The 22,954-nt window shown below is 40.5% G+C and overlaps 2 protein-coding genes across 7 annotated transcripts in view; one reads left to right on the top strand and one right to left on the bottom strand.

Moving 5' to 3' along the window:
- The window catches only part of sh3yl1 (SH3 and SYLF domain containing 1), a 209,407-nt gene extending 198,145 nt beyond the window's left edge, over positions 1–11,262 (bottom strand). For all 4 annotated transcript variants that reach the window (XM_038800374.1, XM_038800377.1, XM_038800376.1 and 1 more), the window contains exon 1: positions 11,116–11,262. In XM_038800374.1, coding sequence (XP_038656302.1) covers position 11,116 — 1 coding nt within the window. In that variant the 5' untranslated portion in view covers positions 11,117–11,262. The remainder of the gene's footprint in view (positions 1–11,115) is intronic.
- Positions 11,263–11,301: 39 nt separating this feature from the next.
- acp1 (acid phosphatase 1) overlaps positions 11,302–22,954 on the top strand; it is a 29,844-nt gene continuing 18,191 nt past the window's right edge. Inside the window, exons 1-3 of one of the 3 annotated variants that reach the window (XM_038800382.1) lie at positions 11,302–11,491; positions 13,854–13,927; positions 19,747–19,851. In XM_038800382.1, coding sequence (XP_038656310.1) covers positions 11,452–11,491; positions 13,854–13,927; positions 19,747–19,851 — 219 coding nt within the window. In that variant the 5' untranslated portion in view covers positions 11,302–11,451. Of the gene's footprint in view, positions 11,492–13,853; positions 13,928–19,571; positions 19,686–19,746; positions 19,861–22,954 lie in introns of all 3 variants that reach the window. The other 2 variants (XM_038800380.1, XM_038800381.1) reach the window with 2 other exon arrangements.

Below are 22,954 nucleotides of genomic sequence, written 5' to 3'. Positions count from 1 at the left end.
AGTAACTTCATTTGAAGCCTACTTGTGACAATAAGCGATTTTAATTTTTCATTCATTTTCAATAGGTACAAACTGGCTTTACATGGAAGGGAACCGAGCCACCTTAAGGTACTGGATCAATGGTATGGTCAACTTCAGAAAATTAAACTTAACACAGCTACTTGATGTAGTTAGCAAATAGCACTGTGAATCTCAGGACAGCGACAGAAATGTTAACAAAAATAATCATTGAACTTGGTAACCTTTATTAGAACAGCACAACATACCATCTTGACCGTATGCAACAAGTAATTAAAATTTTATTTCAATACAATAAAAAAGTACTGCGATACAGATAGCCAAAAGTAATCTTTCAAAGAAACTAAGAAGTATGTTTGCATTGGACTTCTGTCAAAGTCGTAAACGTAGATTTAATTTATGCAAGGTAGAGGAACAATATTGTTTTAATATAATACACTAGGTTTTTATTTGACAAAACAAATTGCAGGATAATTGCCCCAGCCAACAACAGATGTTGGCTTAGTTATACAGTTTAGCAGAGAAGAAAAAATTAAAGCTATCTTTTCCTCGTCAAACCAATATGAAAAGAGGAACTGACTCTGATGTTCATGTGTATGTAAGAAATAGCTTTGTTCTCCTTCAAACTCACGTTACCAATCTGGAGCTAATTATCCAAGTGAAAATCAATAATGGAGTCTGTAGATTCAGACTAAATGCAATATATATCAATTCAAAGGTTGGAGACATAAGAAATTGTAAGAATAGAAGCAATATGTACGAACTTGCAGAGTTATGTCCTAAATGGCCACTCTAAACAATCACCTTTGTAATTAAGTTGGCACATCAACTGTCCATCCCAGATCAACTGTTCATCCAGGCTGCCTTACCTGTTGAGTATTTCTGGCTTTACAGTTTTTATTTCATATTTCTAGTATCTGCAGTTCTTTATTTCTGTATTAGGTGTTGTTTGTAAACAGTAATGTAAATACCCATCACTACTATATGGCTTGTGCGTGTTGGCGCTGGTGCCACTGCGCATGCACAGATCCCGCTCCAGTGCCGTGCTGTCCCCCTGTATAGGCCAGAATTTCTGATCCTGAGGCCGTGTGACGCCATTGCAAAATTTGACGGCGTTTCCGACGGCATCAACACTTAGCCTCAGAATCCCGCCCAGGTGCCCCTGAGACAAACTTTTGTTGCTCTCATATCATTTGTTAAACCAGTCGGGGATAAATGATTTTCAGTTGTGGTGAACTGATCTGACAGCTTAAGAATAGTGCCTAAATAGAATCTTTAATTTTGCACAATTTTAATCTTTGTTGCTTGACCACATTAGGTGAGAAGGGCTAACAACTTGCATTTATATGACACCTCTATTATATTCGCCAATACTACACAAGCATTATAAACTCAATTTGCCAACGAGCCACATGAAGGAGATATCGACACAGGTGATCAAAAGACTGGTCATAAAGGTCGGAGCATCTAAAGGTAGAGAGACGGAGATGTTTAAGGAGGGAATGCCGAAGGAGGGAAGGGCCAAGGCAGCTGAAGGCACAACCACTAATGGTGGAATAATAAATGTCAGGGATGCACATGTGGCCAGAATTAGATAAATACAGAGATCTTGTAGAAGTTTACAGAGATATCGAGAAGGGAATCCACAAAAGGAATTTGAAAGCAAACATGACAACTTTAAAACAGAGCGGCACAAATCAACCAGAAGCCAGTGGAGGTTAGCAAGAAAAGCTGTGATGGTTGAACGCGACTTAGAGTTAGGATGCAGACCATAGAGTTTTACACAAGCTCAAGTTTGTAGAAGATGGAAGCCGGGATGCCAGCCAGAACAATATTGGAATAATTAAGTGTAGAGATAACCAAGGCATGGGTGATGGTTTCAGCAGATAAACTGAAGCAGGGGGAAGTTACAGAAATGGAAGTAGCTGCTCTCACTGATGGAGAAAGTAAGGAATCAGAAGCTCAACTCAAGGACAAAAGAGACATTAAAGTTGCTAACGGTCACATTCAGCTTCAGACAATGGTCACTATGTTTGGTGAAATTACTAACTGCCATTTTTTTCTCCTTTTTAGAGAATCACTTAATATGAGGCTCAGTGGAAAGAGATGAGAGCACATAGGACGAAGAGTTTTTATTTCATCCCAAATATATTCTAGTACATAAACCAAAGCCATCCTCTCAAAATTACTTCAAGATATCCAATGAGACCAACTTTGAAACTACTTCTCAATAGTTTCCTTTATTTGCACAGAAAATTATCTGAACCACAATATTTAACTTACTCGGGGCTTTGAGGCCTACTGCAGCATTGGTTGTTGGGAAGCAAATACTTATCATTGGTTTTAACTTACATTTTAATATTGTATTCATTATGAATGTTTCAGAGGTTATATTTTGTTGAACACAGATCAATCCCAAAAGTTAGAATCATAGTATGATACAGCATAAATGAGGTTATGCACCTATCATACAGCTGGTAGAGCTATCTACTAGTCACACTCATCTGCTCTTTTCCCACAGTGCTGTAAAACCCTTTCCTTCAAGTATTCATCTGATTTTCTTTTGAAAGCTTCTACTGAATCCACTTTCACCATGCAGGGAGCTCTGACTTTGTTTATTTTATCTTTCTCCCTTGTTGCAATGTACCTTAACTATACCCAAACAATATCCTTTTTAAAGGCAGCTCGTTAATCCTTTACAGTTTAATCTGCCAATCTTTAATTCTAATTTACCTGGCTGGATCCATTCTCACCCCACTGAAATTGATCCTCGTCAAATCAATTATTCTTACTTTGGATTACTCATTGTCTTTTTCCATAGCTAACCCCCTAAACCTTATGATTCAATAGAATTATCACCAGGGGATCATTGTTTGTCGAAGGGAGATGTCTAGATTATGACATGGGAGGGGGCGGTGTGGGAGGTCACAAAAGCAAAACATGTTGAGAACCCCTGAGTTTGATAACTAAATAAAGACATTTCTGAAAAGCTACATCAGTTCAAACAAAAGAATACACAACAACAGAAACCCATTTATACAAACTTTCAAGCTTGATCCACACAAGAAAGGAACAGGAGTAGATCACACATTTCACCAAGTCTGCTTCACCATTCAATATGATTGTGGCTGGTATCAGGGTACAAATCCAATTTCCTACTGGCTCCATGTTCCTCAATCCCCCAAGAGACCAAAAATCTGTCTATCCCGGACTTAAATACATTTAATGTTGAAGCATCCGCAACCCTTTTGGGGTGCAAAATTACAGAATTCCAAGATTTACAAACAAAGCTTTGAGTGAAGTAATTTCCCCTCACCTCAGTCAAAGCGTCTTAGATGTTTATAGCATGGAAACAGGTCCTTTGGCCCAGCTTGTCCATACTGCCCAGTTTCTATCACTAAGCTAGTTCCACTTGCCCGCATTTGGCCCATATCTCTCTATACGCAGTCTTCTACAAGATGAAGGGCTACAAGATGAAGGCATATAAAATCGCCGGCTCCAACACACCACTCCCTGAAGAGCTCAACGCATTCTATGCCCGCTTTGCGCAAGAGGTCAGCGAGAGCACGCCCTCCACCCTAGAAGCCTCGGATGAACTTGTATCTGAGGTCACCATTGCAGATGTCAGAGCAGCCTTCTCGAAGGTCAACCCACGGAAAGCCACTGGCCCGGTTGAGGTAACGGACGAGCACTCAGGTCTTGCATGGATCAGCTGGCAGTGGTATCCACAGACATTTTCAACCTCTCTTTACAACAATCTGAGGTCCCTATCTGCTTCAAGAAGACGATCATCATCCCCATACCAAAGAAAAGCCAAGCATCATGCCTTAATGACTATCATCCAGTGGCTCTGACATCCATCATCATGAAGTGCTTTGAAAGGTTAGTCATGGCACGAATCAACTCCAGCCTCCCGGATTGCCTTGATCCACTACAGTTCGCCTACCGCTGCAACATGCCCACAGCAGACGCCATCTCCCTGGCCCTGCACTCAATACTGGAACACCTAGATAACAAAGACACCTATGCCAGACTCCCATTTATTGACTACAGCTCAGCCTTCAGCACTATTATTCCTACAAAACTCATCTCCAAACTCCGTGGCTTTGGCCTCGGCTCCTCCCTCTGCGACTGGGATTCTGAACTTTCTAACCCACAGACCACAATCAGTAAGGATAGGCAACAACACCTCCTCCACGATCATCCTCAACACCGGTGCCCCACAAGGCTGTGTCCTCAGCCCCTAACTATACTCCTTATACACCTATGACTGTGTGGCTACATTCCCCTCCAACTCGACTTTCAAATTTGCTGATGACACCACCGTAGTGGGTCGGATTTCAAACGATGAGACAGAATGCAGGAATGAGATCGAGAATCTGGTGAACTAGTGCGACGACAATAATCTCTTCCTCAATGTCAACAAAACAAAGGAGATTGTCATCAACTTCAGGAAGCATAGAAGAGAACATGCCTCTATCTACATCAATGGGAACGAAGTAGTAAGGGTCGAGAGCTTCAAGTTTTTAGGTGTCCAGATTATCAACAACCTGTCCTGGTCCCAGGCGCAACGGTAGCACAAGTGACTAACACTGTGGCTTCACAGCGCCATGGTCCCAGGTTCGATTCCCAGCTTGGGTCACTGTCTGTGCGGAGTCTGCACGTTCTCCCAGTGTCTGCGTGGGTTTCCTCCGGGTGCTCCAGTTTTCTCCCACAGTCCAAAGATGTGCAGGTTTGGTGGATTGGCCATGCTAAATTGCCCTTAATGACCAAAAAGGTTAGGAGGGGTTATTGGGTTACGGGGATAGAGTGGAAGTGAGGGCTTAAGTGGGTCGGTGCAGACTCGATGGGCCGAATGGCCTCCTTCTGCACTGTATGTTCGATGTTATGTCTATGTTATGTCCCCCTATGCCAACTGTATAGTTAAGAAAGCCCACCAATGATTCTACTTTCTCAGAAGACTAAGGAAATTTGACATGTCAGCTACGACTCTCGCCAACTTTTACAGATGCACCATTGAAAGCATTATTTCTGGTTGTATCATGGCTTGGTATGTTTCCTGCACTGCCCGAGACCCCAGGAAACTACAAAAGGTTGTGAATGTAGCCCAGTCCATCATGCAAACCAGCCTCCCATCCATTGACTCTATCTATAATTCCCGCTGCCTCGGAAAGGCAACCAGCATAATTAAGGACCCCACACATCCCGACCATACTCTCTTCCACCTTCTTCGGTCAGGAAAAAGATACAAAATTTTGAGGTCACATACCAACCGACTTGAGAACAGCTTCTTCCCTACTGCCATTAGACCTTTGAATGGACCTACCACATATTAAGTTGATCTTTTCTCTGCACCTTGCTATAACTGTAACATTATGATCTGCAGTCTCTCCTTCCTTCCCCATGTACGGTATGCGTTGTCTGTATAGCATGCAAGAAACAATACATTTCACTGTATACTAATACATGTGACAATAATAAATCAAATCAAATTCCCATGTAACTGTCTAACTGCTTTTTAAAGGAAAAGCAGCCCGTTCAAGATGCTCACCACCCTCTGTGTGAAAACATTTCCCCTCTGGTCTCTTTTGTATCTCTCCCCTCTCACCTTAAACCTATGCCCTAACAAACTATTTTTAGGACTTTACTGAGCTCCATGTTTCAGAATCCCCAGCCTGGAGAAACAACCACTCAGTGTAACACTGATATATCCTTCATAATCAAAAATAAATAAATGTCCAAAAAATATAGTGGGAGGAAATTAGGAAATGGAAAACTCCACCACACCTCCAAGGTCATTCAGAAAATAGCTTGTTTAGGATTGAGGGTCACAGCAGTAACATATTCTGTAACACATGGTCAAACTAGTAAATTTAATATTGATTTATTATATCCTGAAATAGATGCATGGTGTGCAGTTTTCATTCAAAATGCAAGTAATGACATTACCTTGTATAAATAGTGCTCAAATTAGGTATTTTTGACACACAAACTGTAATTTTCCAGTTACGCAGAGACTGTAGAAACCGGCCACCAAGCTCAAATTGTTCAAAATACTTCTTGAAAATTTGTTTCAAATTCTTTTTGTTACCTTCAGTAACTGATGTGCCTGATATTCAAAGTGTGAATTTAACAAAAATCTAAAATATTACACATCTCACAATTTCATAATTATAGTCATCCATCAAACATCATTTGTGCTTTTCATGCCTGAAACTCTTCCAAACATTTGATGGCCATAGCCTGTTTAAAAGCCTGTACTTAGATTTTATATTTTAGCCCAGGGAGTAAAGTCTGAGTTGATTTGGATTGCAATACGCCAAATGTCTCCGGATGTATTATTACCTGTCATGGCATCGGATATTTTCCTTTACCCCATGACAAATTATGAGAAAGAGCTTTTCTTCAGATTATTTTTGAAAAACAATGGGGCACTGTTTTACATTCTTCGAGCCTTTGTTTTAAAAACAGAACGTTTGAAAAGCATTCTGATTATAGACGTGATGCAACTTTTGTTTTGTGTTCTTTGAACCTTAAAATGTGAAAGTGAGGAAAGGTAGGGGATAGAGGAGTGGACAGAGAGGCAGGAAATTTCAGATGTTTTCAAAATTCAATGTTAAAAAAAAACCTTTGCAGGAAACAAACAAGAACAAGCGGAGAGCAGAAACAGCTGTGTTACCTCAAAATTTATTATAATTACACAGCTCTTCCTTGAGGTTTTTCTCTGACCGATTGATGCTCCCTTACCACAAAGATGAAAGAGGAAATCTTTTTGTTTTTAAAGAGCTTCCATCTCACAAAGAGGCTTTAGGCCAACTGACATCCTGCTCTGAAAACTCTGCTCGCATTTTGACAGCTGTGGCAAATTCCACCACAACAGCTGAGACAATCCACAACATTCTAAATAAAACTCACAGCATTGTGAAAAAAGGTCAATGTTTCCGATCTCCCAAAATTAACGGATCCTTTAAAAAAATTGCAAGATCTGGATCCATATCTGTTCCAAAAACTAATCAGTTCTTTCTTGGGCCATACTCTATATGTGTACCACATTTTGTTGAAATTCATCCATTATTTTTTGAGATACATCGTTTCCAGATAAACAGACTGACGGGTGAAGACATTCCTTGGCACGGAGATCAGTCGTGGGAATAGGAGCTATCTTAAACAGAAAGCTATATTCATCCGAATATAGCCTCAACCAGTTTCCCAGCTAAAAGAACAACTTCTTTGTGGAAAATGCTTTCATTTAATGTGGCAGGGAAGGAAGGAAGGAAAGAATTAGAATGCAGAAACAAAATAAAGCAAACGTGACAAAGCCATTAGGAAAGGAGGAAAAAGAAAATAATGGGAAGGGGCTACAATGTTTGGAGTTTTGTACTGTATCTGAAGCATAAATGGTCCATCCTGTCAGTACACCTAGGGGCTGGTTTAGCACAGTGGGCTAAAGAGCTGGCTTGTAATGCAGAACAATGCCAGCAGCGTGGGTTCAATTCCCGTACTGGCCTCCCCGAACAGGCACCGGAATGTGGCAACTAGGGGCTTTTCATAGTAACATCATTGAAGCCTACTTGTGACAATAAGCGATTATTAATTACAATCTAGAAAATAATATCTAGTTAAATGGTATTATGTTTCTTGTATCAAAAGTGAACCCTCAGTGTGCAGTAAAACCAATAACTGATCTATTTTACATTAGTTGCATGAATGCATAGTATACAGTTTTCACAATGAGGACAATCAATATTTTGATACAGTAAGGATACAATTTTACTGATTAGTTGAAATTTTGCTCATTCCCTCGAGTTTGACTTTCCTTCCTTCAATTAGTTGTTGAAATTAGTTGACCTAAACTTAGTAAACATCTTACGCAGCATATACGCAGATAGAAAGTAACACAGACAACCATAGACTGACTTCTAGGGTATCTGCTTTAAATCTGTGAAATGGAGGGTCTTGGTCCACTGAATCAAATGTGCTATCCATTAATATGACTGTGAGGCTCCTCCTGCTTTTGCTTATGAATAAACATTTCAACTCACCATGGCAAACCCCTGGTTTCAGTTTTTTTGTTAAGAAAAGGTGCGGAGAGAAACAGTTTACATTCTTTTAAAAATCAGCTTAGACAGTAAATGCAAAATCCAAATGATTACAAAGGAAAATTATACAATTCACCATGTGCATTAGAGACCACCAAACAGTGTAGATGAGATAGTGGTGGAGATCTGTAAACAGTTCAGAGAGACATGCAAGTACGGCAGAGCAAAAGCGTTTGATTATTTTAACTATCCCAAGTTAAACAAAGGAAAAATCAATATATTGGTTGTATATATTGCACAGACTGCATTCAAGAATATTCCTAAAGCTCCTTGGCCCCACTTATTTGGGGCAATTAAATGGAACAAATATATTGAGGCGAAGGTTTTTTAAAAACTGCGAAATTAAATCTCAAAGATAGTTAAATTGAATAGGAGAAGGAAAGGATAGCAATGAGTGAAAGCTAAAGGTGTGTGCCATTGGAAAATAACAAGGTCAAGAAGATAAGAAGGATCTAATCATTAGTAGAAAAAATAGCAAACAGGTTACAAGATCAACAGTGGGAAATATTCAAATAAAAAATGGAGTACAAAAAAGGCATACTCTAGTAAACTAAAAATGGTGCGCGCACTATGTTAGAGGGATTGAGAAAGGCAATGACAGTCCATCCACCTTCCTGGTGCTAGGAGGCCTCTCATTCATAAAAACTAATTTACATTCTTACTACAAAAAGCCTTATTTCTACATTTCATTTGTGTAGAATCCTTGATCAAAACAAGCACGGGAATTCATAGTCCCACTTCAAAGAGTCCATAACCACTTATAATGGTCCTTCCAATTTATTCCCTTACTTCCCCTTTCTTTTATTTTGCTTTATCATTTTTGATTGATAGATGATTAATGGACATGTATCGTTCAGTGAAAGATACAGTAGCACAAGTGGATAACACTGTGGCTTCACAGCGCCAGGGTCCCAGGTTTGATTCCCCGCTGGGGTCACTGTTTGTGCGGAGTCTGCACGTTCTCCCCATGTCTGCGTGGGTTTCTTCCAGGTGCTCCGGTTTCCTCCCACAGTCCAAAGACGTGCAGGTTAGGTGGCTTGGCCATGAAAAATTGCCCTTAGTAACCAAAAAGTTTAGGAGGGGTTATTGGGTTATGTGGATGGGGTGGAAGTGAGGGTTTAAGTAGATTGGTGCAGACTCGATGGGCCGAATGGCCTCCTTCTGCATGTTCTATGTTAAAAGCAGCAGAGAGAATGGGGAATTCAGAAATTACCAGAGAAAACATTCTGTAAGCTTCTGATAGTTTGAACTAGCTTCAGACTTGTCGACACCAGAGACAGACAGGGACTAGCACTCAGTTTGGTTGATTGGCTGGGGGGGAAAGGAGTTGGCCTAAAAGGTCATACTCTGCCCGGTGGAGTGATTGGATCCTGTCCCAGTGGAATGGTTCAGAGTGGCAAGGAGTTTCAGTTTGACTCCTGGATACAGAAATACAACGACCTGTTTTTTCCTCTCTCTCCAGGAAGGCTGTAAGTATTGTATTGAATGAAGCTACAGTGAAAACCGCGAACTGAAAGCAAAGTTTGAAGAGGAGCTGGTACTGGAAAAACCCACCTGAAACAAATACTTTTTCTTTATTACTTTGTTTCAGTCCTTTCTTCCCCGAGGTGTTTGTATGTCTTGTTGGCCATGTCTTCAGTTGTCTAGTCCTCATACTGAAGAATACCCTTCCTACCTCTCTATATTGCTTTCCTCCTTTAAGGCGCTCATTAAAACCAAGATTATGTTCAGCTGACCCAGTATCCTCTCACACTTTTCAATGTGATCCCTCCTATATTCAGGCACTTGCAATTAACAGCATCACGATCAGAAAACATAGGAATTATAAAAGCATTTAGTTTGGTGTTTTTCATGATCTAATCACTTAAACAAGTTGATAAAGCCCCGCATCATTGGCTTCTCAGCAAATCTGTTTTGCTTTTTTCTTATAATTTTTATTTGTATCTGTTTCACTATATCGCTTCACTAAACTACATTTCTAAATCATACTTTGTTGTCAATAATTTTCTCAACTATCATCTATTTGATATAGATTCCAAAAGCATAGATTTTACATAAAGACATTGTTTTCTATGTGTCTTCCATATGTCTACAACAAAATTATTTTAATTTACAGTTAGAGATTCTCAGGATAAATATTAGAAGGTGTAAAGTGCTTTATCGTGGTTAAAAGAATGAGAAGAGGCAAAATAAAGTAAACAGTCAAATTTTTAAGAGATGGAGGGTCAGAGACCTGGAGGTATACATTCACAAGTCACAAATGCTGTTTAAAACGGCAGAGAGCCTTATGTCAACAGAAGCAGAGTGTGAAAACAGGGTACTCATGCTAAACCTTTAGAAATCACAGGTTAGAAGCCAACTAGATCATTGTGGAAACTCTAAGCACATCTTTGAAAGATCTTAGAAAAGATGCAGAGAGGATTTACTGGGATTGCATCCCAAGGCTGAAAGACTTCACTTACATGAAGAAATTAGAGAAACTGATATTTTTCTTCCTGGAGTCTGGAAGGTGAAATCTAGATTTCCTGGAATTATCAAAGAGTAAATACAGACAGTAAGGTCAGTAACAAGCGGGCACAGATTTAAGTTAATTGGCAAAAGGAATCAGAGGAGAGATCGATAAAGGGGTAAAATGCTGAGTGCATTATAATCTAGAAGGCACCACTCAGAGTGGTGAAAGCAAATTCAATAATAACTTTCAAAATGGATTTGGGGAAATACTAGAAAAGGAAAAAAAATAGTGGGTGCGGGTAGGAAGCAAGAGAATGAGATAAATTAGATAACTTTTTTTTTTAAACGGCCTAACCACTGTGGCTTGAATGGTCTCTCTCAAGTGTTGTATCATTCTATGATTGTATGAAATGATTTCACCATATGTCAATGACAACTGTGCCTGAAGTATCACCCAACATACATGTTGCACCAAAAAGTCACACAAGGTGTTTTTCCCAAAATGTGTACCAATCTAATAATGAAAAACAAAATAAAATAAACTTACTTTTATATATAATGATCCTCTAAAACTTTGAATGCGATCTATCACAATGTCATCCTAATCTGACTTCCTGCACATTCACCTGAACTCCTACACCTGCCCACTTCCTAATAGGCTTTCAAAGGACCGGTCCAGTAGCTGTCTGCGGATGTGCCAAGGAATTAGGACACTTCCGCATCTCGACAATGCATCAGATTTTAACGTAGTTCCCTCAGTTTGAAAATTAGAATAATTAATGTATATATAATTTGCAGCGAGCGAAGCCCAGGATCACTGGTACAACAGGCAGGAGAGTAGACGGAAGCAAATGACGCTGTGTCCCGGGAAGACCCGGTGAAGATGGCGGGTGGTCAGCAGTCGGTTCTTTTCGTCTGTCTGGGTGAGTGCGGCGCTCGCGCTCCCTCCCGGCTCGAGCCGGCCCCCGGGATAACCTGTTGCCCCCTTCGCGCGCAGAGTCACCTGACCCGACGACAGTAATGGCGCGTGGCTGTCTGCGGGCTGGCGGGTGCCTGGCGCCCTCTCCCTGGCCTGGCCGATGTTGGACTCACTCCTGCCGCGGTCACCCAGAAAGCGGAGAGGAGGGGGCTTCACTCGCCCTGAAGACGGTTTAAACGCTGCGACCTCGTTGTCTCCACTCTATTTGGCCTTTGGTAATCTACATTGCCTCCTTTGATAGATTCACGCCGAGCAGGAGGCCATTCGGCACGCCATGCCTCCGCCAACTCTTCGGTGCAAATAGCCAATGACTCCCAAGATAAAAATGAATTAGGGCGGCTGGAAACTTAAACAGGGAATGTTGGACAATCTGAGCAGGTCTGGCAGACAGCATCTGTGCACAGCGAACGGAGTTAATAAAACGTTAGATCCCTTCTCTCTCTACAGATGCTCTCAGACCTGCTGAGATTGTCCAGTGTTTTCTGTTTTTTGTTCCAATTATTCCAGCTCCCCAGCTCCTTTTTGCATCCTGTCCTCTCTGCCATCACAAAGACCAACCATTTCCACCTTTTGTTGATGCTGTTGAAACCTTATCTCAAGACTTGGCTTTTCCTCCCTCCGTAGCCTTGAGGCTATCCAAAACTGCATCCTGTGTCCAGGGCCGGTTTTAAGCCCATTTGACCAATTTCATCAAATTGGGCCCCGCACCTTAAGGGGGCCCCGCGCCAGCGGCGACAGAGTTACCGTTTGAAGCCTTTTCTGTATTCTAAGAGGAACTATAGGGTAGTTTTTACTTTTGGAGAACGCACCGCATTACCGTTGACAAATCCTTCCGCCCAGGTAAGTAAGTTTCAAAATTTTAGTATATCAAGCATTTAATGTTTTTTTTTGGTTAAAGACGAGCATACTACACGAAATATAAACATACATAAATTTTTACTTTTGTAGAGTAGGGGCCCTGCCATCACTTTTCTAATTGGGCCCGCAATTCCTAGCACCGGCCCTGCCTGTGTCCTTACTCTTGCCAATCCCGTTTACGCCCTGTACTTGATGACCTACATTGGTTCTCAGTTAAACAACATCTCAACTTTAAAATTATCATCCTTATTTTTAAATCCCTTCATTTGCTTCTCTCTCATCACCTCCAGTATCTCAAGTCTCCGAGGTAGCTGCACTTTTCACTTCTGGACTCTTGAGCATGTTTTAATTGCTCCACCATTGGTGGCCATGCCTTTTAAGATGGCATGGCTCAAAACCTTGGAATTGCCTCCATAAACCTGTCTTTCTCTTTTCTACTTTATAATGCTCCTAAAAGTCTATCTCTTTAACCAAGCTTTCATCATCTGTTATGATAATCCCTGTCAGGAAGCCTTGGTATGAAATTTTGTTTGATAACACATTTGTAAAGTATTCTGGGGTGGTTAACGATGATATATAAATTCAAGTTGTTCATAGGCCCTGCCTATTTAAAAATTTATCTTTTTAAAGTGTCCAGTTTTTTTGGAAGTTACGAATAAGTATGTTTCCACTACCTTTCAGGCAATGCATTGCATATCACAACTTGCTATGTTTTTTTAAAAAATCTCCTTTCATCCTCTCTGAACTTTATGCCTTGGATTTGTCGTCTCTGGTCACCAACCCTTCTGCTATACAGACAAGTGGTGATTCAATTTGTAAAAAAAATGCTTTCTTCCTTCATGCCTCCAGAAAATGGCTCTGGTTTATAGCGGAATACTTTAAGTGTAAAAGGATAGAAATAAAAGATGACTAAATAGATTTAAGGACAGGACCAGTCTGATTTATCCATTGGCAAAAACATTGAAGGCACTAAATAGCATCCTCCTTTTCCTATGGCCTGTCACCTGATGGTGTAAATGTTAAAAGATCTAATTCCATCTTGTCAAACCGGCAACATCTGAATAAAAACAAGTGGTGTAAACCACAATTGGCTTTGCCTGAGGTAGACCTGTGCTGAAGAGACACACTGCTGATATTAGCTTTTTGATAGGGCAGTAGTTGTTGGTGAGTGAAGTTTTATGGTTTACGCAGTGATTCTGCCTGCAGAAGTGAAGTGTATAAATTGCTGCTTCATAAGTTGCCCTCTGTTGAGAAACGTTTCTTCTATATGCACTTTTAATATCCATAACAATTGGAGCTGTATAGAATTCAAATTCACATGTAACTCAATCTATTTAGCTCTTCTCAAGTACAGGAATTCTATATATTTTAAACTGTGCTACCTATGAGAGCAAAATATAACATTTGACAGAATACTCATACATATTTTAAATTCTTCCTTTTTTAAGGCAACATTTGCCGATCTCCAATTGCTGAAGCTATCTTCAGAAAGCTGGCAACAGACCAGGGTATCATAAACAAAGTAAGTCTGACTCGCTTTTTAATTATTTAATTTCTAAATAAATAATCCTTCATAAGTGACCAAATCAAGAGCATAGGTTTGCTGTGTCACTAATTGTGTTTCATATTATTTCCCTGCTGTCACTGTGCTGAATCTGCACTGGCGGATTTATTAGCAGTGGACACGTGCAAGATCTTCACCATTCTATGGAAATAAATTGTCCTAAATTCTTTACTTGATCATTGGTAGCTAGTTCATATTGATGCCCAGTTGCTCTGGACTGAACCATGTTGCTCGTTCTACTGTTAGTGTGATTAACACGCCTCCATTTAAAGGACATGTGCTTAACACTGGTTTGGCTCTGTATCTGTATCTATGCTCAGGAGTCGCCAGGTGCCGTAAGAGACACCGTCACAAGTTATCAAGGTCAAGTTCAAAGCAATAAGTCTTAACACCGATCAGTAAGTCCAAACAATTAGTGTTTATTATAACAGATATAATAAATACTCATGCACACACTAAAAGACTAATACTTATTTCTACTATTAAACGACTAAATACTTATATAAGTATGAACCAGCAAGGTCAGGGGACAAGGCCTTTGTTCCTTTCTGGACTGTACCTTCTGTTCACTAATAGTCGGTAAGAGTATAAGCAATGCCTGGGTCACGTAGCGATCGTTGTTTGGCACTTGCTGAAAGATGGCTGATGCTCAACGGCCAGTGATGAAAGACAGGATCTGGAGGCTGGGGTCGGAGTCAGGATTCAACAGCCTAGGCCGGAGTCTGGAAGCAACAGACCGAATATGTGCTTGACCTTCTTTTTATAGGTCCTAGAGGTCCGTGCCCCTTGGGGCGGGCTCTTTCACCTGCTAGGTATCGATTGGGTCTTTCCCAATCGATATCATTCGAATTCCCCTATCCTGGAGTCGTTCCTCGATGGCGGGGGCGGTTCCTAGGGGTCATTGACCTGGGTTCTCTGGTGCCATTCTGGCTGGGTAGCTATAGAAAGTATCAATCGATACTTAGAATGTTTCTATTGTATCTGGGACTGGGCCGGTATCATCTCATTAGTATGCAGATCGCTTTCCTATTTGCACCTTTGGCTGAGTCTCTGCACCTGCCTTGAAACCGGTTTTATATGTGCAAAATGCTACTGCAAGCTGTGTGTCTTTACTATGGCTGTTTTTCCCTGCAGTCTTAGCAGTTCTCCATTTTGTAGACTGGTGTCCATCTTAGAGGGCTACAACCACATTTGGAAAAGGTTTTTTTTCACATCCACCCCGTTTGAAACCTTCGTGGTTTCGAAGTCTTTGTTCGGGTCTCATAGCCTTTTTTCCCCAGAGAAAAGAGTCCCAACCTAATCAATCTTTTAGCATAGTTGCATCTCCCCAATTCTGGTAACAACCTTGTAAATCTATTCTGCACTTATTCCAGTGTTTTAATCATCTTGTATTATGCAGATCAGAAATGTGTTGTGTGCTCTGTGTGGCCTAACCTGGGTTCTGTATACATTTTAAGGTTACCTCTCTACTTTTGTTTGCAGTCCTTACGGTTATACCAAACTTCTACTTTTAGCAACTTGTGTATCAGTATTCCAATGTCCTTTTGCTCCACTGCCCCATTTTCTTTCTAATCGCAGCTAGGGCATCACTTGCAATGGCTCCTCTTCCTGTTCCCACAGAGTTCCTTCTGGTATCCCCCAAGGGTCTATCCTTTGCCCCTCCCTCCTATGTCTCATCTACTTAGTGCTCCTCCATGACATCTTCTGAAAGCACAGCATTAGTTTTCATATATAGGCTGATGATGCCCAGCTCTACCTCACCACCACCTCTCTCACAACTCTATTTTTGCTCAGTTATCAGATGCTTAACCAACATCCAGTACTGAATGAGCAGAAATTTCCTCCAATTAAAATGTTGGAAAGACTTAAGCAATTGGTTTCTGTGCCATGCTCTAAACTTGGCTCTTGAGCTATCATTTCCATCTCTCTGCCTGACGACAGTTAGCTATTTAACCTGTCTGTTCTCAATCTTGGGGTCACATTTGTCCCTGAGATGAGCGTCCAACCTCATTCACATCATTACTCAGACTGCCTCTTTCCATCTCTGTCACATTGGCTGTCTTTGCTTGGCCTTAGCTCATCTGCTAAAACCCTCATTCCATGCCTTAATTATCTTTAGACTCACTTATTGGAGCACACTGCTGGCTGATGTCCCACATTTTTCCAAAAACTTGAGGTCATCCAAAACTCTGTTGCCTATGTGTATTCCTGTCCCCCTATTACCACTTTGCTCTCTAAATAACATTGGATTTCTGTGAAGGAGTAACTTGTGCTGTAGATAGAAGGTAGCCTGTACCATACTTGGATTTCCAGAAGGCATTTAATAAGGTGCCATAATCAAAGATTATTGTAAAGAATTAAAAGTTCATGAATAGCCTGGATTGAAGATTGGCTGGCTGGTAGAAAACAGAGTATGCATAAATGAGTCGTTGTCTGAATGGAATCCCACAGAGGTCTGTGCTGAGGCAATTTACATCAATCAATGCCTTAGATAATGGGAGTGCAAACATAGTAGCTAAATTTGGAGACAACACAAAGATTGGTACGAAAGTATGTTATGAAGATGACATGCAGAGTTTTCAGATGGCTATAGATAGGTTGAGTGAGTGGACAAAATTCTGGAAGATGGAGCATAATGGGGGAAAGTGCGGAGTTGTTCACTTTGACAAGAAGTGTTACTTAAATGGAGAATGACTGCAGAATTCTGAGGTGCAGAGGGATTTGAATGTTCTCGTTGCATGAGTCGCAAAAAGTTAGTATGCAGATACAGCATGTAATCAAGAAGGTTAATGGAATGCGATCCTTTATTACAAGAGGAATTTAAGCTTCAGTTATACAGGGCATTGGGGAGACCACATTTCAAATACTATGCAATTTGTGTCTCCTTACTTAAGGAAGGATGTAAAGGAGTAAGTTCAGAAGAGGTTTATGAAATTGATACCCGGAATGAGTGGGTTGCCTTGTTAGATTGAAAAGGCTGGGCTTGTTTCCACTGGAGTTTAGAAGAGTGAGGGGTGACATGATTTAAATACATAAAGTCCAAAGATGTGCAGGTTAGGTGGATTGGATATGCTAAATTGTCCCTAGGTGGGGTTCCAAGGATGGTGTGGAGGATTGGGCCTAGGTTACGGTGCTCCTTCAGAGGGCTAGTGCAGACCCGATGAGCTAAATGGCCTCATTCTGCACTGCAGAGATTCTGTGAAATACAAGATCCTGACAGGAAACAAAACCAGAAAATGCTGGAAAGTCTTAGCAGGTCTGACAGCATCTGTGGAAAGAGAACAGCGTTAACATTTCAAGTCTGGATGACACTTTGTCAAAACGATTTGTGAACTGTATTAGCAAAGTGGATGTTGAAAGCATTCTTTCTCTTGTGGTTGAGTCCAGGACATATTTGGGGGGGGGGGGGGGGGGGGGGAAGCACTGTTGAAATTGGGGATCGCCCTTCTCGGACATAAATTAGGAGAATGGGTTTGCAGAGGGTTGTGTAACTTTTGAACTCTGCATCAAAAGGTTGTTGAAACGGGATCACTGACTATTTTGAAGGCAGAGGGCATAGATTCTTAGGCGAAGGATATTGGGGGTAGATGGGGAATGTGAAACTCAACACAAACAGATCAGCCATTATATTGAATGGTGGAGCAGGCATCAGAGGCTGAATGATCTATTGCATTTGTTTGTAAAAACTGAACTGGACTAAGCATAAATAGACACACTGGCTACAAAAGCAAGTCAGAGGCTGGGAATTCCATTGAATACCTTACATCCTGACTTACTAGAGCTTGTCACAAGTTCAGAATGTGATGGAGTACACTCAACTTGCCTGGATAAGTACAGTTCCAGCAACACAGGAAGCTTGACACCATCCAGAACACAGCAGCCCACTGGCACCCCATCCACCAGCTTAAGCAGTCACTCCCTCCACCACTGACGCACAGTAGCAATAGTGTGTTCCATCTATAAGATACAGTACAGCAACTCTCCCAAGGCTTCTTTGACAGCATCTCCAAACCCACGACTTCTACCAGCGAGAAGGAAAAGGGCAACATTTGCAAATACAAGCACCTGCAAGCTCCACTCCAAGCCACACACCTGACTTGTACCTATTTATTTTATTTTTCTTGGGCTGTGGGTGTCGCTGGCTATGCCAGCATATATTGCCCAGCCCCTATTGTCTTTGGTGGTGAGCTGCCTTTTTGAACCACTCTAGCCAGTGTGGTGTATATACACCCACAGTGCTATTAGGCAGGGAAGTTCCAGGATTTTTACTCCATGACGGTGAACGGAAGGCTGTATTGCATTACTATTGCTGAATCCCCGCCATCAACATCCCGATTCGTTACTTTTGACCAGAAGCTGAATTGGACACACCGTACTGTAACCACCAGAGCAGGTCAGTGGTTGGGATTTCTGTGGTGAGCAATTCAGGAGAGTAATTTGGGGAGTTGAGAGGAGTTTTACAAGGTGCGTGTTAGGAGTGTGTTGAAATACTCTCTTCTCTTGCCTGGATGAGTACAGCTTAAACAACACTCCAGCAGCCTTCACGATCTGCCCCCATTGACTACCTTAAACGTGCACTCCCTACACCACTGGCATACTGGTGTATACTATCTACAGGATGCACTGAAGTAGCTTCTTCATAAGCACCTTCCAAATCCACAATCTCTGCAACCTAGAAGAAAAGGCAGTAGATGGATGGGAGCACCACCACCTCCAAGTTCCCCTTAAGCCAGTCACTATCCTTACTTGAAACTATGCTTTCTTTACTGTCGCTGGGTCAAAACCCTAGAACTCCTCCATGACAACACTGAGTGTATGTACACCACATGAGCTGCAGTGTTTCAAGAAAGAGGCCCGCCATCATCTGATCAAGGACAAATAACATTTGGCAATAAATGCTGACCTTTCTCATTCCAAGATCACATTTTTAAAATTATGTATAATCACGTCCACGCTTGTCTATCCTTGCTGTTAATGTTGGAAAAACAATTCAAGGTTTTCCAAAGCTTTTTTTAACCGTTTTTACTTCCCATTGGTCAGTTGACTATTTCATGTTGCATCTTTCACCTTGTTTGTCTGTGGTTTACATTTAGTGAACACCGCAATATATTTCCTTGTATGGCCTCATTTATGCTTTACAAAATGTAGTTCAAACACATTTTAGCTCCTTATTTTGTGGTTCTAGAGCTAGAAAATATGTTTTAAAAGTTTCAAAATTTTCATTTAACTTTTATACTTAACAGCATGCTTTGGCACATTGACACACGTATATTCTAGTAATGTTGCAACAACACCAAATCGCTGTTTAATGTTTTTTTGAAGGGAGAAATTCATGTCACAATCCTGTCTGAACAAAGTTTGCAATGATTAAACTGATTTTAAGTGCAGGTTCAACAATGGTGCTGTTATTATTGTAGCTGCTGCATTTGAATGAAAATATAATGATTTGGACTTTCATCAAGTTAATGTAATAATTTTATTGAAGCTTGGTTCTCGTGAAGTTGGGAAATAATACCACTTTAAAATCTTAATTCATATAATTGCTAACATTAAAACTGACTGCATGGGGAAACAAACAGCATGGCACTTGTATTTCTTCCAGTGGAAAATAGACAGTGCAGCAACATCAACGTATGAAATAGGGAATCCTGCTGACCAACGGGGCCAGAGGTGTCTGATGAAACATGGCATTACCACGAATCATATTGCCAGGCAGGTACTGTACCCCAGTTTTTATTTGTTTTATTGTGGGCTATCAATTTTCTTTCTTATTACAGTGGATGATAGACAGTGCTGGTGTAATTGACTTCAATGTTGGGAACTCCCCAGACTCAAGGGCTCTAAACTGTATAGGACAGCATGGCACTGAGACAACACATAAGGCAAGACAGGTAGACAAACCAGCCTTTTTTAAACTTACGAAATGTCCTTTTTTAATGTTCTAGATTATTTAATGTCAATAATAACATCGGATACTTTAACATTTCTAGTGCAAATTACTCTTTGCATACTCGTTAAATGTGCTTGATAAAAATAGAATTGCGTAAAGCTGGTTGACTTGGGATTATGCTGCCCTCTTGGCTCAATAAATAGCACTCTTGCCTCTGAGTCAGGCTTTCAAAGACTTGAACTCGAATATAGGCTGATACTTGCAGTGTTATTTTTCAGATGAGACTTAGAAGACTGCAACCTGACATTCGGGTTGATGTATAAGATCCTGTGGCTCTATTTAAAAGAAGAATAAGGGAGTCATCCCTGGTGTTGTTAATTGTTATTCCATAGCCAACATTGTTGAAACAAAACTTCTGGTCACTAACACATTGCTTTTTTGGGGAATTGCTGAATACAAATTGGCTGCAAAATTTCTATGTTACAACAACAACTTTAGTTCCCAAAACATAATTGCTTTGGGACATCCTGAGAATGTGGGAAAATGCTATAGAAATGCAACCTCTTCCTTTCTTTGAAACGTTAAGCAGAGCTGTTACAGAGGTTAATCTACATCCGGAGATCCTCAGGAGATTAAATGAACTGGGCTCATAAGAGAGGAAAGCTGGAAGATTAATAGAAGCCCTGATTTACAGCATACACAAGGGGCTGGATTCTCCGCAGGCGGGATGCTCCGTTTTGCCGTCAGCCCGGGGGTTTCCCAACGGCATGGGGCAGCCCCACAATGGGATACCCCATTGACCAGCTGGCGTAATGGAGAATCCAGCCCAATGTGTCTAGAATGAACAGAGATGGAAGGATGCAGCCTGCATCTGAAAGAACATTTCAGTTTAATGTTTAGGAGTGCACCTTCTTTGGAAAAGGTTTGTTTTTCTAATGATGCATTTCAGATGTCAGCCTTCAGATACTGAAAACTGCAACATGCTTCCAGCATTTCCTGTTGGAGGGAAACATGGTACTTTGGAGAAGTGTGTGAAGGGGCAAATTACCTTTTTCTTGTTGCATATGTTTTTACATTGGAAAAAGTACCAGGCTGTTTCCTGTAGAATGTGCTACATGATGGTCAAACTCCTGATCAACTTTTTTATATCTTGCAGTACATAAACATGTGTGATTTTTAAAAGCTTATTACTGACTGAAGCTACTTTGAAGTAAATTCTCAACTTCTCAATTTAATTCTAAAGTTAGCACATGTATCTTCAAATGGTGTGTTGACACACTAACAGGCATTTATGACAGCCAAAGTAAGACTTGACTCATCTTAATTTGTCACACAAACCTTTCGTGACAGCTTAAAGTCAGTCAGAGGGTGCACTGTTTGTTAAAAGTACAATAGTGTAAGTATCAGGTTTGTACTAAAGAATCTGTTTTAAGTTTCTGTTGTGTATTCTTGCTTGTTCCCAGTTGGAACAAGGTCACTTGAGTTTGATCACAGGATTTATTGATGACATCATCAGCAGTTTGGGCAGGCTAATGGTCAATCTAGTCCATCAGCCTATAGCGAAGACACCTTTCCAGTAAAGCTCTTGTGTGTTTGTACCTTTGTGGTCTGCAACTTATCCTTTAAAAATACCACGGTTTCCATCAAGATGAATTTGCATAAACCCAAATTTAAAATTTAGCATGAGGCAGAGCAACAAAGCAATGTGAGCAATCATAATGGATTCCGTAATGTGATTAATGCCAATCAGGTCTTGAGTATCTGGGGAAGGTGTTCTAATAAAAGCCACTGAGAAGATTTCTCAGAATGAGGAAGATCAAGTAATAAGGACTGTTTTCTGCAAACATTTTGCTGTCTTGGCCTTAAGAGCATTATTATGGGGATTGTAAAAGCATGTTATGGGACTTTTTGTAAGGTAAAGTGAGGGCTATGTGATCTATTCTGAAGTCTACCAAACAGCAAGCCTCTGGGTGGTTTAATTGTTGGGGATTAAAGGGAGCCTAGATTATTTTACTGAAATGAAATGTAAATCGCTTATTTTCACAAGTAGGCTTCAAATGAAGTTACTGTGAAAAGCCCCTAGTTGCCACATTCCGCCGCCTGTCGGGGAGGCTGGTACGGGAATTCATTATGGGCTAATTACGGGTCTCCATTACTGAAACTAGCTTTATATTTCAGATGTAATTATCAATTTCAAGTTCCACCATCTGCTGTGACAAGATTTGGAGCATTAGCCTGGGCCTGCGGATTACTTGTCCAGTGATATTATTACAATGCCATTGTCTCTTCAGTTCCAAATTCTGTTTCTTAATTTGACTACTCCAGAATGTGGTGTTTTATCTCTGTTGTCCTGGCTGATATTTATCCCTCAATCAACACCACAAAAACAGATTATCTGTTCGTCATCACAGTGCTATTTGTGGGAGTTTGCTGTGGGTTAAATTTAGCTGCCACATTTCCTGCATTACAATATTGAGTTCACTTAAAGTTCTTTCATTGGCTATAAAGCACTTTGAGAAGTGGTCATAAGAAGCGCCGTACAAATTACAAATGCAAGTCTTTCTTCTCACTTTATTACTTTAACACATAGTGAAGCAATTTTTCATATGGTAAGATCATTGCATATTAATGTTTTTAAGAACTTTCTACATTAATTAATCAGTATCATCACTATCCAAGATGTTTAATGGGTGTACATTTTAAATATTTTATCAGGCTTTTACCAAAATAACTAACTGAATTAACTCTTCTATATGAAGCAATTTTGGCTACTTTAAAAGATATGGAAAAGTGTTTTATAAATGGAGTTGGCTGTCTTATTCATATTAGTCATTCCTTTTGAATCTTTTAGAAAATACAATAAGGAAATTAGGCTTTTCAGCCCATTCAGTCCATGTTGGTGTTCCAACATTTTCTTTCCCCATTATTTAATGTTGACATAATTGAAATTTAGCAGTGCATTTTACAGCCATGTTCCCATGTAACAATTTAAAAAAACTCCTGATCTCTGTCCTAAATCTCTTAAAAATTAATCTTGCCCCAAGAAATAATGGACAGAATTTTACAGTCCCTTGCCGGTGGTGTTATTGGCAGGG

Source organism: Scyliorhinus canicula, chromosome 6, assembly GCF_902713615.1.
Source record: "Scyliorhinus canicula chromosome 6, sScyCan1.1, whole genome shotgun sequence".
Taxonomy (NCBI): domain Eukaryota; kingdom Metazoa; phylum Chordata; class Chondrichthyes; order Carcharhiniformes; family Scyliorhinidae; genus Scyliorhinus; species Scyliorhinus canicula.
This window is presented reverse-complemented; position numbering and strand designations above follow the sequence as displayed.